The 14,296-nt window shown below is 40.3% G+C and overlaps 1 protein-coding gene across 3 annotated transcripts in view; it reads right to left on the minus strand.

Moving 5' to 3' along the window:
* Positions 1 to 2,001: 2,001 nt before the first annotated feature.
* muc15 (mucin 15, cell surface associated) overlaps positions 2,002 to 14,296 on the minus strand; it is a 71,900-nt gene continuing 59,605 nt past the window's right edge. For 2 of the 3 annotated variants that reach the window (XM_034184858.1, XM_034184841.1), the window contains 2 exons: positions 7,327 to 7,492; positions 2,002 to 2,376 (listed from right to left, as the gene is read on the minus strand). In XM_034184858.1, coding sequence (XP_034040749.1) covers positions 2,250 to 2,376; positions 7,327 to 7,492 — 293 coding nt within the window. In that variant the 3' untranslated portion in view covers positions 2,002 to 2,249. Of the gene's footprint in view, positions 2,377 to 7,321; positions 7,493 to 14,296 lie in introns of all 3 variants that reach the window. The other variant, XM_034184850.1, reaches the window with a different exon arrangement.

Genomic DNA, 14,296 nt, shown 5'->3' on the forward strand with positions numbered 1-14,296 from the left:
TGCTGCCGCCTTCCCGGCGCGTTACCGTCTCTGCTACCGCTGGGTCCGTGATGTTTGGCCAGAGACTACTGTTATGTGTCGGACGCAGCTCGGAGAACCGACCAGCGTTTGAAGGACCCAGTATGAAATAAGCAGAGCACGTACAAAGGCTAACTGAATTTAATACATAACAGTGATAATATAATAACAAAGGTGCGGCCTGGCGTGGTGCGCTCCAGCAGCGCTAACGGTCCGGAGCCAGAAGCTGTTTCGGACCCAAGGACCCCGCCGACACCCCCCAGGTGGCCGCAACAACCGAGTCTGTGAAAGAAGGAACCATTATGTGAGTCCACACTCTACACACAGAACACTTAAAGGTGTACAAACAGCAAACACTTCCTGGCTTGATTACTGATCAGCTTCCCAACCTGCAGGCATGGAACAATCAGTTCACAAAACTCCACTGCAGTGGAAGCTGATACATGACTAACAAACAGCTCAATACAATAAGGTGTGAGGGACACCACATTTACTGACTGTATAACTGTTAGTCACAAAATCTAACGTACCTCAGGAAGTGTGCTGACGAGCGTGAAACCTCACCCCCTCCTCTTTCACAGACTGTGCATCAAACCTGGACGTTCTCAGCATCCGCTGCTGATGAGATGGCTCCCAAGACGACGATCTCACCCGTCTGGTCACAAGGTCGAGTCTCTGGCAAATACACACTGTGCACTCCAGTCTTAAAAGCCAACATGTTCCAATCCATCCAGATGCACCACAGCTGTGAGTCCTGACGAGTCGCAGGTGATCAGGGTGAGGTCCTGACAGCCTCAGCAACACAGCCACTCAGTCCCAAACGCACGCCACCTGGGAGGAAAACCAAAAGACAGAAACAAACCGGCAGCCAGGCCCCCCCAGCCATATAACACTGTGTCCAGTACATATACAGTCTATGATATCTATCTATTGCATATACTGATCAGCAAAATACGTCTGATTGATTTGTATGAAAGACTTCATAATAAAGTGATGCAGAAGTCATACTTAGTCAAAACACCATTCCAGATGCAGGTATATTTACTTGTACACTAATTTTGTGGTATGGAGAGTGTGCAAGTTATGCATCAGCTCTCTGCTGTGTTTCATTTTCTTTGCTTTCTTTTCACATGGAACATTTTGAGATTTTTTTTTCCTTAAAAACTAAGAATAAGCTTAATGAATCCTGTTTGTCATTTATATCTCATGGCAGTTGTTCAGTAGACAGGGATGATGCGCTGTTGTTGGGGCATGAAGGTGATGTGAGCTCTCTGAGTGCTCCTCTAATTCACCACGAGGTAATGTTAACTTTACCATATAAATGCATGCATAGAACAGGGGCTAGAGTTAATCTCCTCCATCCCCTCTGTGTCTCCACCATCATATTAGATCAGGTAAACAGGAAAGATTTTTTTTTTCTGCTGAAGGTTGTCTCTCAAAGTCAAAGTAAACTTGGGAAGAGAATAATAATAGAAGGGCAAAGCTGCTGTAATGTAGCAGGCGGTATGCAGCAGGTAAACTCTATGAACAGCTCTGTCGGGTTCTGCAGCTACAAAAACTTCCAAGTGTCTGTTTGGATTGCTGGAGGTCAGAGGATTTAAACAGCTCATCATGACAATGCAGCAGTCCAAAGACAAATACAGGAGTCCCTTCACAAATCGAAAAACATCATTAGTTTATTATTATTCAATAATAAACCAGCATCAAACTCTCTTCCACCACCTGCAGAAAAACTAATTCAAGTCTTTGATGCCTTTGCTGAATCCTTCAGTCGCATTACCAATGGGACATGTTAAATACCTGGAACCAAAACCAGCACACTGTTGTTTTCGGTATAATATATGGATGGAATATCTCATGCTATTGTTATTGACTACTTCTAAATTTTATTGAACAGGCCTCAACATATACAAAATTATCAAGTCAGAATGAATTTTTTTAATCTGAAATTGTATAACTCTTTCTACTTAACAACATATTTTGTAAGTTATAAGCAACATTTTAATGGTTGATTCCTTTTGGCAATATACATAAAAAGGTATTAACTTTGGCTGTCGCTGTATATATCAGAAATCTTGACCTTCTCTTATCACTCTGTTCATTTCTGGTTGCTGACAAAAGATCTATACAAAAAAACATAACTGTCAGTTTTGTCTGAGTTATTTACACATTGACTGCACATTGCCAGTTTTTGATCAAATGTCAGTAAGGTGACGGATGTGTTTGTTCATTCAGTTTCTGTGGTCTTCGGGGAAGTCAGTCATCTGGATGTTGTCTCCTTGGAGTCCGGGGTTGTAATAGGCAGAACCAGCATAATTCAAGTTCAAAGGCTCGCTGTTGTCCAATCTGAGAACTGGAAATTAGACACATTGACAAAAATTTCGCAATGAAACTGTAAAACACATTTCTTAACAACACAACGCAGGTGTTCCCAAAATGTCAGTGGTGACAAACACTGAATAAGGCTGATGTACTGTATTCAAAAAGTAGAAACACTGAGGACCTGATTTGCTAAAGCTTTACCTGTTTAAAAACATGCGCAAACAACATAGCCCTCATAAAATCAATGCACCATTTATAAACAATGCACATTTAAGATTGCATCTTTCCATTGTGTGATATAGTGCATGTAGTCCTGACAGTACCTGACTACACAATTGCACAAAATTATGTGGGTTCAATATGCAAATAGGCGAGGGTTGCACATGTAATTATCTTTCAATATCTCAGCCCATTTTGTGGGATCCTGACAGGCTCAAGAAACAAGAAACTGAATGCAGTGTATCATCTGCCAGTCTCTCCACAATAAGTTGGCTGAGCTGTGGTATCTTGCTCATGCTGTTCAAGGAGATTTCACCATCACATTTGATTTGGTAGTACATTACATTTTTCAGAAGAAAACACTACTTAGACTGAAAAAGGGTCCCATCGCTATTGGATGTGAAGACCACACTGCATCCTGAACATTTTGAGAAATGCAGCGAGGACGTGGCCCAGTTCATACGTTCTCCTGATTATGTCTCTGCCACATCCTCAATAGCTTCTAATATTTTCCCACAAATTTCTTACAGCATGCATATCATGTCCAAATTGTTCTTCGAACATTGTTAAGAGTAATACACATGCTACACGTGTGCCACATTCTCACTGCATCTGTCCTGTCCGTATCAATGCTGTGTCCTGCGCTGCACTTTTTCATTCATTCTGCTTTTTCATTCATATGTATATATATGTGTGTGTGTGTGTGTGTGTGTGTGTGTGTGTGTGTGTGTGTGTGTGTGTGTGTGTGTGTGTGTGTGTGTGTGTGTGTGTGTGTGTGTGTGTGTGTGTGTGTGTATTTTTTTCAGGAGTATAAGTTGCACCTGTCAAAAAATCTTGAAGAGGAAACATCATATATAAGCCACACCCTTTTACTCTATATCACTGAATTACACTCCAGAAAATAGTATACTAATTCACTATAATTTACAACCCAAATTCCAATGAAGTTGGGACATTGTGTAAAATGTAAATAAAACAGAATACAATGATTTTTAAATCCTCTTCAACCTATATTCAATTGTATACACCATAAAGACAAGATATTTAATGTTCGAACTGATAAGCTTTGCTTTTGTGCAAATATTTGCTCATTCAAGACTGGGAAAGTTGATGAATGCTCAAAGAACACCTGGAAACACGTGAGTGTGATGATTCGGTATAAAATGAGCATCCCCAAAAGTCTCAGCCATTCACAAGCAAAGATGGGGCAAGGATCACCACTTTGTGAACAACTGCATGTAAAAACAGTTCAACAGTTTAAGAACAATGTTTCTCAACATTTAATTGCATCCCGGTCTCATGGCAAGTCGTGCTCCAGCAGCATGAAATATACATTAATATATTGGTTTGTGATATTGTGATGAAAAGTGCTTCATTTTCATCATGGCAGCACGAATTCATTCTAATTCATTCCGTGATGGCTGCACAAAATTAAAAGTGAAGCAGGGGGGTCAGGGGGTGGTTATGGTTAGGGTGGGGGGAAAGAGTAAGATTAGGTTATGGTTAGGGTCGGGGATAGGAGTAGGGTTAGTAATAGTGAGTTAAAAAAAAAAACCATCACGAAAATTTGACTCATTTCATCAGGGCAGCACGAAAAAAAACATGAAACTGGGCTGTCAATTGCAAGGAATTTAAAGATTCCATCATCTACAGTCCATAATATAATCAGAAGAACTTTCTACTCGTAAGCGGCAAGGCCGAAAACCAACAATGAATGCCCATGACCTTCGATCCCTCAGGTGGCACTGCATTAAAAACCAACATCAGGAACACTTCAGAAAACCATTGTCAGTTAACACAGATTGTCGCTACATCTACAAGTGCAAGTTAAAACTCTACCATGCAAAGCGAAAGCCATACATCAACAACATCCAGAAATGCCGCTGCCTACTCTGAGCCTGAGCTCATTTGAAATGGATCGACGCAAAGTGGAAAAGTGTGCTGTGGTCTGCTGAGTCCACATTTTAATTTGTTTTTGGAAATCATGGACGTCGTGCCCTCCTGACAAAAGAGGAAAAAAAACATCCAGATTGTGACCAGCGCAAAGTTCAAAAGCCAACATCTGTGATGGTATGGGGGAGTATTAGTGCCCATGGCATGGGCAACTTACACATCTGTGATGGCACCATCAGTTCTGAAAGGTACATCCAGGTTTTGGAGCAACACATGCTGCCATCCAAGCAACGTCTTTTCAGGGACGTCCCTGCTTATTTCAGTAAGACAGTGCCAAGCCACATTCTACACATTATGACAGTGTGGCTTCATTGTAAAAGAGTGCGAGTACTAGACTGCAGTCCAGACCTGTCGCCCATTGAAAATGTGTGGTGCATTATGAAGTGCAAAATATGACAACGGAGACCCCGGACTGTTGAACAACTGAAGTCAAGCAAGAATGGGAAAGAATTCCACCTACAAAGCTTCAATAATTAGTGTCCTCAGTTCCCAAACACTTATTGAGTGTTGTTAGAAGGAAAGGTGATGTAACACAGTAGTAAACATACCACTGTCCCAGCTTTTTTGAAACGTGTTGTAGGCATTTCAAAATGAGCAAATATTTGCACAAAAACAATAAAGTTTATCAGTTTGAACATGAAATATCTTGTCTTTGTGATGTATTCAATTGAATATAGGTTGAACAGGATTTGCAAGTCGTATACCGTTTTTATTTACATTCTTCACTACGTCCCAACTTCACTGGAAATGGGGTTGTGCTATAAGTCCATCCCTGCCCCCAGATAAAGCTTTATTGAAGAGAAACAAAAAAAGACAAGCAGTCAGTGTGACTACACATGATGATTTTGACAAGTAAAAAAGCACTTTTACACATGCACAAATGTAAAAAGAACAAAAGAAACCACATTAGCAGTATACATGCACCTGAGAAAATGGGATTTTGGCCAAAAACCAAAGTGTGTTCATCAGATTTGTCATAATGCAGTAATGACCTTAATCTGATAATGTACAGTTGTACACAAAGGTTTGGGCACCGCCAGATAATTTTCATGAAATCATTAGTTGTCTGGATCAGAAATTTCAGTTAAATATATCATATAGCAGATGAACACACTGATATTTGAGAAGTGAAATTAAGTTTCTACTATTTACAGAAAGTGTGCAATAATTATTCAAACAAAACTGGGCAGTTGCATAAATTTGGGCACCCTGGTCATTTTATTGATTTGAATACATGTAGCACTAATTATTGGAACACAAAATTGGTTTGTAAGCTCATTGACCCTTGACCTCCTTACACAGGTGAATCCAGTCAGGAGAAAGGGTATTTAAGGTGGCCATTTGCAAATGTTTCCCCTCTTTGAATCTCTTCTAATGAGTGGCAACAAGGGGAGCCTCTAAACAACTCTCAAATGATGTGAAAACATAGATTGTTCAACATCATGGTTTAGGGGAAGGATACATAAAGCTATCTCAGAGATTTCAGCTGTCAGTTTCCACTGTGAGGAACGTAGTGAGGAAATGGAAGACCGCATGCACAGTACTACTTAAGGGCCAAAGTGACAGGCAAAGAAAGATCTCAGATAAGCTGAAGCAAAGGATGGTGAGAACAGTCATAGTCAACCCACAGACCTGCTCCAAAGACCTACAACATGATCTTGCTGCAGATATTGTCTCTGTGCATCGTTCAACTATGCAGCGCACTTTGCACAAGGAGATGCTCTAATGCAGAGGAAGCCTTTTCTGCATACACGCCACAAACAGAGTCGCTTGGGGTATGCTAAAGCACATTTGGACAAGCCAGCTTCATTTTGGAATAAGGTGCTGTGGACTGATGAAACTATAATTGAGTTATTTGGACAGAACAAGGGGTGGTATGCATGGCTAAAAAAGAACACATCATTCCAAGAAAAACACTTGCTACCTACAGTAAAATTTGGAGGTGGTTCCATCATGCTGTGGGGCTGTGTGGCCAGTGCAGGTACTGGGAATTTTGTTAATGTTGAGGGTCACATGAATTCCAGTCAATATTAGCAGATTCTTGAGAACAATGTTCATGAATCAGTGACAAAGGGGCTGGATCTTTCAACAAGACAATGACCCTAAACACTGCTCAAAATCTACTAAGGCATTCATGCAGAGGAACAAGTACAACGTTCTGGAATTGCCATCTCAGTCCCCAGACCTGAATATCATTGAAAATCTGTGGTGTGATTTTAAGCGGCCTGACCATGCTCGGAAACCAACAAACTTGAGATGTTTTGTAAAGAAGAATGGTCCAAAATACTTTCAACCAGAATCCAGACTCTCATTGGAAGCTATAGGAAGCATTTAGAGGCTGTTATTTCTGCAAAAGGAGGATCTACTAAATTTTTTTATTTTGGGGTGCCCAAATTTATGCACCTGCCTAATTTTGTTTAAATAATTATTGTACACTTTCTGTAAATCCTATAAACTTAATTTCACTTCTCAAATATCACTGTGTTTGTCTGCTACATGATATATTTAACTGAAATTTATGATCTAGACAACCAATGATTTATAAAGGAAAATCATGAAAATTATCAGGGGTGCCCAAACTTTTGCATACAACTGTATGTAGCATAATGCCATTAGCATTTATATGACCACTTTAATAGGCAATAACTCCAAAAATCTGATAACGATAATTTTTTATTGTGCATGTAAATGTGCTCACTGTGTTTTAGAAAGATTACCCATAATTCTCTTCTTGTGCAGCAATGCAGGTGGAAACAATGTCAAGAGTGAGTGAATAGGTGAGGGAGTGAAAGTGTTGCATGTAACATACCCGGGTCTGTAGGGAACTCCTCAATCAGTTTCCTGTGAGAGAAACCTTTGCGGGTTTTCTTTTTCTTGATGAGGTAGACCACCAGACCCACGCAGGTCACAGCTACTGCTGTTCCCAGAACAGCACCCCAGGCTCTGTGCCTTTGATTCATCTGCAAATCTGATGCAAAACCTTTTTGTGGGACAAAAGGGGGAGGTGAGGGAAGAGAGAGAATTCAACAATTTGCCAACCACAAAATTATAGCAACTGCTGCATCGTGGAGGGTTAATTGTCACATAATTATGGGAGAACTTTGTTTTTGAAATCGTGCTACCAGTGGCAGCACTCTGCATAGATACACAACTTAATTAGTCAGCTGTAGAGATTTGACTAATTACACTGATAATTAATGTAATTAACACTGCAAAATCATGATAACTGTTTGAATAAATTGCAATATTTGAAGTCAGGAAACATGACAACATTATTTTACTATGCTGGAACATGACACAATTCATGTTTACTCTCCATAAATGTTTTCGCGTTCTCCATAACTCAGCACTCATAGCACATGCACTGCACCAGGCTGATATGATGATGATTTTTTTTTTTAAATAATCTCACAAGCTTTATGTGCACAAGAGCAGCGGTTCACAAATATTTAACTGTCAGATCAGCTTCCTGTGCAAACACACAGAAAACTAACAGGATCTCATTCATTCATAAATTTGAGGTATCAGAGTTTTCGTGCAATATAATATTTGAAATTATGCCTCTTGTATCTTTTTTTGAAGTTATTTGAAATTTTATGACAAACAAATCGGTGCATGTTTCTAAAAATAAACCTCAGTCATGTCATTTTTAAAATGCAGATTTTGAAATGAATTTAAAATTTTATGACTCTATTATTTTTGAATCCACGGGATAAACTGGTCACAACACTGGCAGACACAGCCACCCCGTGAAACGTTAATATGCAAATATGTGCTTGTATGTTAAACTTTGGATATTCACTGTTGGGCAATCTATGAATAGCTTCGGAATAAATTTTACTTAAAATTCAAAGTGTTTATACAGTACCAAATGAGAACCACATGAGAAAGCACATTAATTATAGGAAGAAACCTCAGGCAGACCAGCCTCTGGGGTGCAAACATTTCATTTAGTTTCATAGTAACACATGAAACAAAAGCACAAAATTGTCCAAACATGCAGTGACACAATGTCACTTCTAATTTAAAGTATGGGTGAAACAATAAACCATGAAATTGAAAATCTACTGTATTTTACATGTATTGAGCCATGGACTGTGTGCTGTTTAAAAACCTATAAGGCACTCAGAGAGGATGTACTTCTGCAAAGGCCACATACAGTGCATCCAGAAAGTATTCACATCACTTCACTTTTCCACATTTTGTTATGCTACAGCCTTACTCCAAAATGGAGTAAATTCATTTTTCCCCTCAAACTTCTATCTACTAACAACGGTCAAGGATGAACTCTGCCAAAACAGAAGGTTGATAGGACTAATATTTTTTGGAGAAACTATGGATATTACCTAAAAGCATTGAAAAATGGATGTTGATATTTACATTCTGGACTCACATGCCATTCCAGCACAGGGCGGTAAATCATCTATGTATTAAAAGTATGCGTGTGTGCATGCATGATTTTATTTTGTACGTTCAATGTATGTACATAATATAATTTTAAATACTTTAAAAATACATGGATGCACAAGAAAGTGAAAACACTTAATTCCATTGTGATCCATTTAAAAATCAAATGACAAAATAGAAGTAAAATAAAATAAAATAATAATACTGGCAATAATAATAATAATAATGATAATGTTAATAATAATAGTGTGTGTATATGATAACAAGAACCTAAACAATTTATAAATACAGTAAGACAGTAAATTTACATTGAAAAAATTATATAATTAACAGGAAAAAAGGGTTCTTCCTTTAAAAAGTGTTGAGGTCTAAGGTTCTAAAAACATTCTGGACTCACGCGCCATTCCAACTCATTACAGAAACTTTGCATCATTTATTACCACCCTGGAAAAATGTCAACTACCTATTTTAGAAACACAACCCAATCTAGAGCCTGTGGATACCCACGGGCAACACATTAGTTATTATTATTACTGGCTTAATATTTCTAAATGTAAGAATAAAGTAATTTTGTTTTAAACCCAGGAGCTTCATACACGAAATACAGTAAGTGTGTAGTGTATTATTTTTAAAATGACTTTAAAAATTAAAGATACATCTAGAGAAGAAATCCTGCTCAAAGAGATTTCATGTGATGTCACTATTCATAGTGGAGCTGTGCAATGCCATGACAGACCCCTGTGCCATTGTTATAAGTTAAATCACAGAAATTACTCCAGTCTCACATGCGAGGGGTTTAATAGAAAGACATTGGGATCGGACAGGACATTTTATCCGACACGAGCAAAAATCCATTATACAAAATCAGTTATATGCTGTGTTTATTACATGGAAAACAATACAAAAACTTTGGGACTTTTTTGTCTGGTGACTGTGAATATCTGGTTTATACAATGACAGTTTAGTTGAGTTTTACTGTATATGGGAATGAACAATAAATTTACCTCTCAAAGCTTTGACAATGAAGTCCCTTCCATCCCACACGGCTGACTTTATTTTCCCAAATTTTTCTTCTGTTCAGATCTGAAGGGAATCTGTGCATCCTGAAGCCCTTGCTGTGTCTATTTGTGCCTCCAAATGCACAACAACCCGGCATTTTCAGTGAATAAATAAATAAAATAGTTGGATTTACATGCAGACAGATTAACAGCAAACGCTATTTTGAACCCAAGATGGCACCATGAGTCACATGACCAATTTTTTTTCGACTCCCGCCACTCTCTCTAATCAAGGCACTCTAGTTGCCAAACCATAGTCTCACCTAGGCCACCAAAATGTACATAAGTATTCACAGCCATTGTTCAATACTTTGGCAGCAGTTATAGCCTCAAGTCTTCTTGAATATGATGGCACCTATCTTCAGTCAGTTTTGCCCATTCCTCTTTGTATCACCTCTCTGGGGAGGGTCGGTGCACAGCCATATTCAGATCTCTCCAGAGATGTTCAATGGGATTCAGGTCTGCGTTCTGGTTGGCTCACTCAAGAACATTCACAGAGTTGTCCTAAAGCCACTCCTTTTAGCCACTCTACTTAGGGTCATTGTCTTGCTGAAAGATGAAGCATCACCCCAGTCTGAGGTCAAGACTGCTCTGGAGTAGGTTTTCATGCAGGATGTCTCTGTTCATTGTTGCATTCATCTTTCCCTCAATCCCGACTAGTCTCTCAGCTCCTGCTGCTGAAAAAGCATGATGCTGCCACCACCATGCTTCACTGTAGGGATGGTGCCTGGTTTCTTTCAAACATGAAAACTGGCATTCAGACCAAAGAGTTCAATTCTTGTCGCATCAGACTAGAGAATTTAGTTTCTTGTGGACTGAGAGTCCTTCAGGTGCCTTTTGGTAAACTCTAGGTGGGCTGCCATGTGCCGTTTACTAAGCAGTGGCTTCTGCCAGGCCACTCTACCATACAGGCCTGATTGGTGGATTGCTGCAGAGATGGTTGTACTTCTGGAAGGACCCACTCTCTCCTGGAGCTCTGACAGAGTGACCATCGGGTTCTTGGTCACCTATCTGACCTCCCCTTATGGCTCAGTTTAGATGGGCGGCCAGCTCTAGGCAGAGTCTTGGTGGGTCTGAACGTCTTCCATAATGGAACCCACATGGCATCCTTGGTTTGTGCTCTGACATGCCCTGTCAACTGTCAACCTTATATGTAGACAGGTGTGTGCCTTTCCAAATAATTTCCAATCAACTGAATTTACCTCAGGTGGACTCCAATTAAGCTGTAGAAACATCTCAAGGATGACCAGGGGGAACAGGATGCACCTGAGCTCAATTTTGAGGTTCATGGCAAATGCTGTGAATACTTATGTACGCATGATTTCTTTCTTTGGTTGTTTTTTTGTTTTGTTTTGTTTTTTTTTTTTAGTTTTTTGTTTTTTAAATAAATGAGTTTTATATATATATATATATATATATATATCGTCTCTGCTGTTTGCGGACGATGTGGTTCTGTTGGCTTTGTCAAATCAGGACCTTCAGCGTGCACTGGGGCGGTTTGCAGCTGAGTGTGAAGTGTCCGGGATGAAAATCAGCACCTCCAAATCCGAGGCCATGGTTCTCGACGGGAAAAAGGTGCTTTGCCCTCTTCAGGTCGGTGGAGTGTCCTTGCCTCAAGTGGAGAAGTTTAAGTATCTCGGGGTCTTGTTCACGAGTGAGGGACGGATGGAGTGTGAGATCGATAGACGGATCGGTGCAGCATCTGCAGTGATGCGGTCGCTGTATCGGACCGTCGTGGTGAAGAGAGAGCTGAGTAGGGGGGCAAAGCTCTCGATTTACCGATCGATCTACGTTCCGATCCTCACCTATGGTCATGAGATTTGGCTCATGACCGAAAGAACGAGATCGCGAGTACAAGCAGCCGAGATGAGTTTCCTCCGCAGGGTGGCTGGGCGCTCCCTTAGAGATAGGGTGAGGAGCTCGGTCACTCGGGAGGAGCTCGGAGTCGAGCCGCTGCTCCTCCACGTCGAAAGGAGTCAGTTGAGGTGGCTCGGGCATCTTTTCCGGATGCCCCCTGGACGCCTCGCTGGAGAGGTGTTCCGGGCACGTCCCATTGTGAGGAGGCCCTGGGGAAGACCCAGGACACGCTGGAGGGACTACATCTCTCGGCTGGCTTGGGAACACCTTGGGATTCCCCCGGAGGAGCTGGGGGAGGCGTGTGTGGATCGGGAGGTCTGGGCAGCTTTGCTTGAGCTGCTGCCCCCGCGACCCGACTCCGGATAAAGTGGAAGAAAATGCATGGATGGATATATATATATATATATATATATATATATATATATATATATATATATATATATATATATATATATATATATATATATAGTGAGGAAAATAAGTATTTGAACACCCTGCGGTTTTGCAAGTTCTCCCACTTAGCAATCGTGGAGGGGTCTGAAATTTTCATCTTAGGTACATGTCCACTGTGAGAGACATAATCTAAAAAAAAAAAAAATCCGGAAATCACAATGTATGATTTTTTAATAATTTATTTGTATGTTACTGCTGCAAATAAGTATTTGAACACCTACCAACCAGCAAGAATTCTGGCTCACACAGTCCTATTAATTTTTCTTTAAGAAGCCCTCTTATTCTGCACTCTTTACCTGTATTAATTGCACCTGTTTGAACTTGTTACCTGTATAAAATACACCTGTTCACACACTCAGTCAATCACACTCCAACCTGTCCACCATAGCCAAGACCAAAGAGCTGTCTAAGGACACCAGGGACAAAACTGTAGACCTGTACAAGGCTGGGATGAACTACAGGACAACAGGCAAGCAGCTTGGTAGAAGACAACAACTGTTATGATTATTTATTAGAAAGTGGAAGAAACACAAGATGACTGTCAATCTCCCTCGGTCTGGGATTCCATGCAAGATCTCACTTTGTGGGGTAAGGATGATTCTGAGAAAGCTCAGAACTACACAGGAGGACCTGACCAATGACCTGAAGAGAGCTGGGACCACAGTCACAAAGATTACATTAGTAACACATGATACTGTCATAGTTTAAAATCCTGCAGGGCAGCAAGGTCCCCCTGCTCAAGCCAGCACATGTCCAGGCCCATTTGAAGTTCACCAATGACCATCTGGATGATCCAGAGGAGACATGGGAGAAGGTCACGTGGTCAGATGAGACCAGAATAGAGCTTTTTGGAATCAGCTCCACTTACCATGTTTAGAGGATGAGAACAACCCCAAGAAAACCATCCCAACCATGAAGCATGGGAGTGGAAACATCATACTCTGGGGGTGCTCTTCTGCAAAAGGGACAGGACGACTGCACCGTATTGAAGGGAGGATGGATGGGGTCATGTATTGCAAGATTTTCGCAAAAAACCTCCATCCCTCAGTAAGAGCATTGAAGATGGGTCATGGCTGGGTCTTCCAACATGACAATGACCCCAAACACACAGCCAGGGCAACTAAGGAGGGGCTCCGTAAGAAGGATTTCAAGGTCCTGGAGTGGCCTGGCTAGTCTCCAGACCTGAACTCAATAGAAAATCTTTGGAGGGAGCTGAAACTCCAAACCTGAAAGATTTGGAGAAGATCTGTATGGAGGAGTGGACCAAAATCCCTGCTGCAGTGTGGGCAAACCTGGTGAAAAACTACAGGAAACGTATGACCTCTGTAATTGCAAACAAAGGTTACTGTACAAAATATTAACATTGATTTTCACAGGTGTTCAAATACTTATTTGCAGCAGTAACATACAAATAAATTATAAAAAAAAAATCATACATTTTGATTTCTGGATTTTTTTTTTTTAGATTATGTCTCACAGTGGACATGCACCTAAGATGAAAATTTCAGACCCCTCCATGATTTCTAAGTGAGAGAACTTGCAAAATCACAGGGTGTTCAAATACTTATTTTCCTCACTGTGTATGTATATATATATATATATATATATATATATATATATATATATATATATATGATTAGTTTTTGTAATGTTATAGTTTAGTTTGACTTTGTTCGACCGGCTGAATGTTTTCACACAGTGCAGAAGCCGGTTTATGAGTGCTGAGGCTGCTGCTGTGTTCATGTACCATCGGAAATTACAGGGCAAACTCAGCCTGTTTGCTTGGATTTTTTATCTGTGTGGGGGGTCAGCTTCAGTGGGCTCCTTATATAGGCCAGAATTAATTTTTTGTGTGGATACAGTTAATTATTTGCCACAATCAACTGCTGAATTTAAAACAACAAAAAAGTTGTGTAATTTCCAATGGTATTTGAACGCAGCATCAGCGACAGCAGCAGCTGCTGCGTGCGCTTATTATTTTTATTAAATATAACAATATGAGTGTAGGA

This window comes from Thalassophryne amazonica, chromosome 2, assembly GCF_902500255.1.
Source record: "Thalassophryne amazonica chromosome 2, fThaAma1.1, whole genome shotgun sequence".
Taxonomy (NCBI): Eukaryota; Metazoa; Chordata; class Actinopteri; order Batrachoidiformes; family Batrachoididae; genus Thalassophryne; species Thalassophryne amazonica.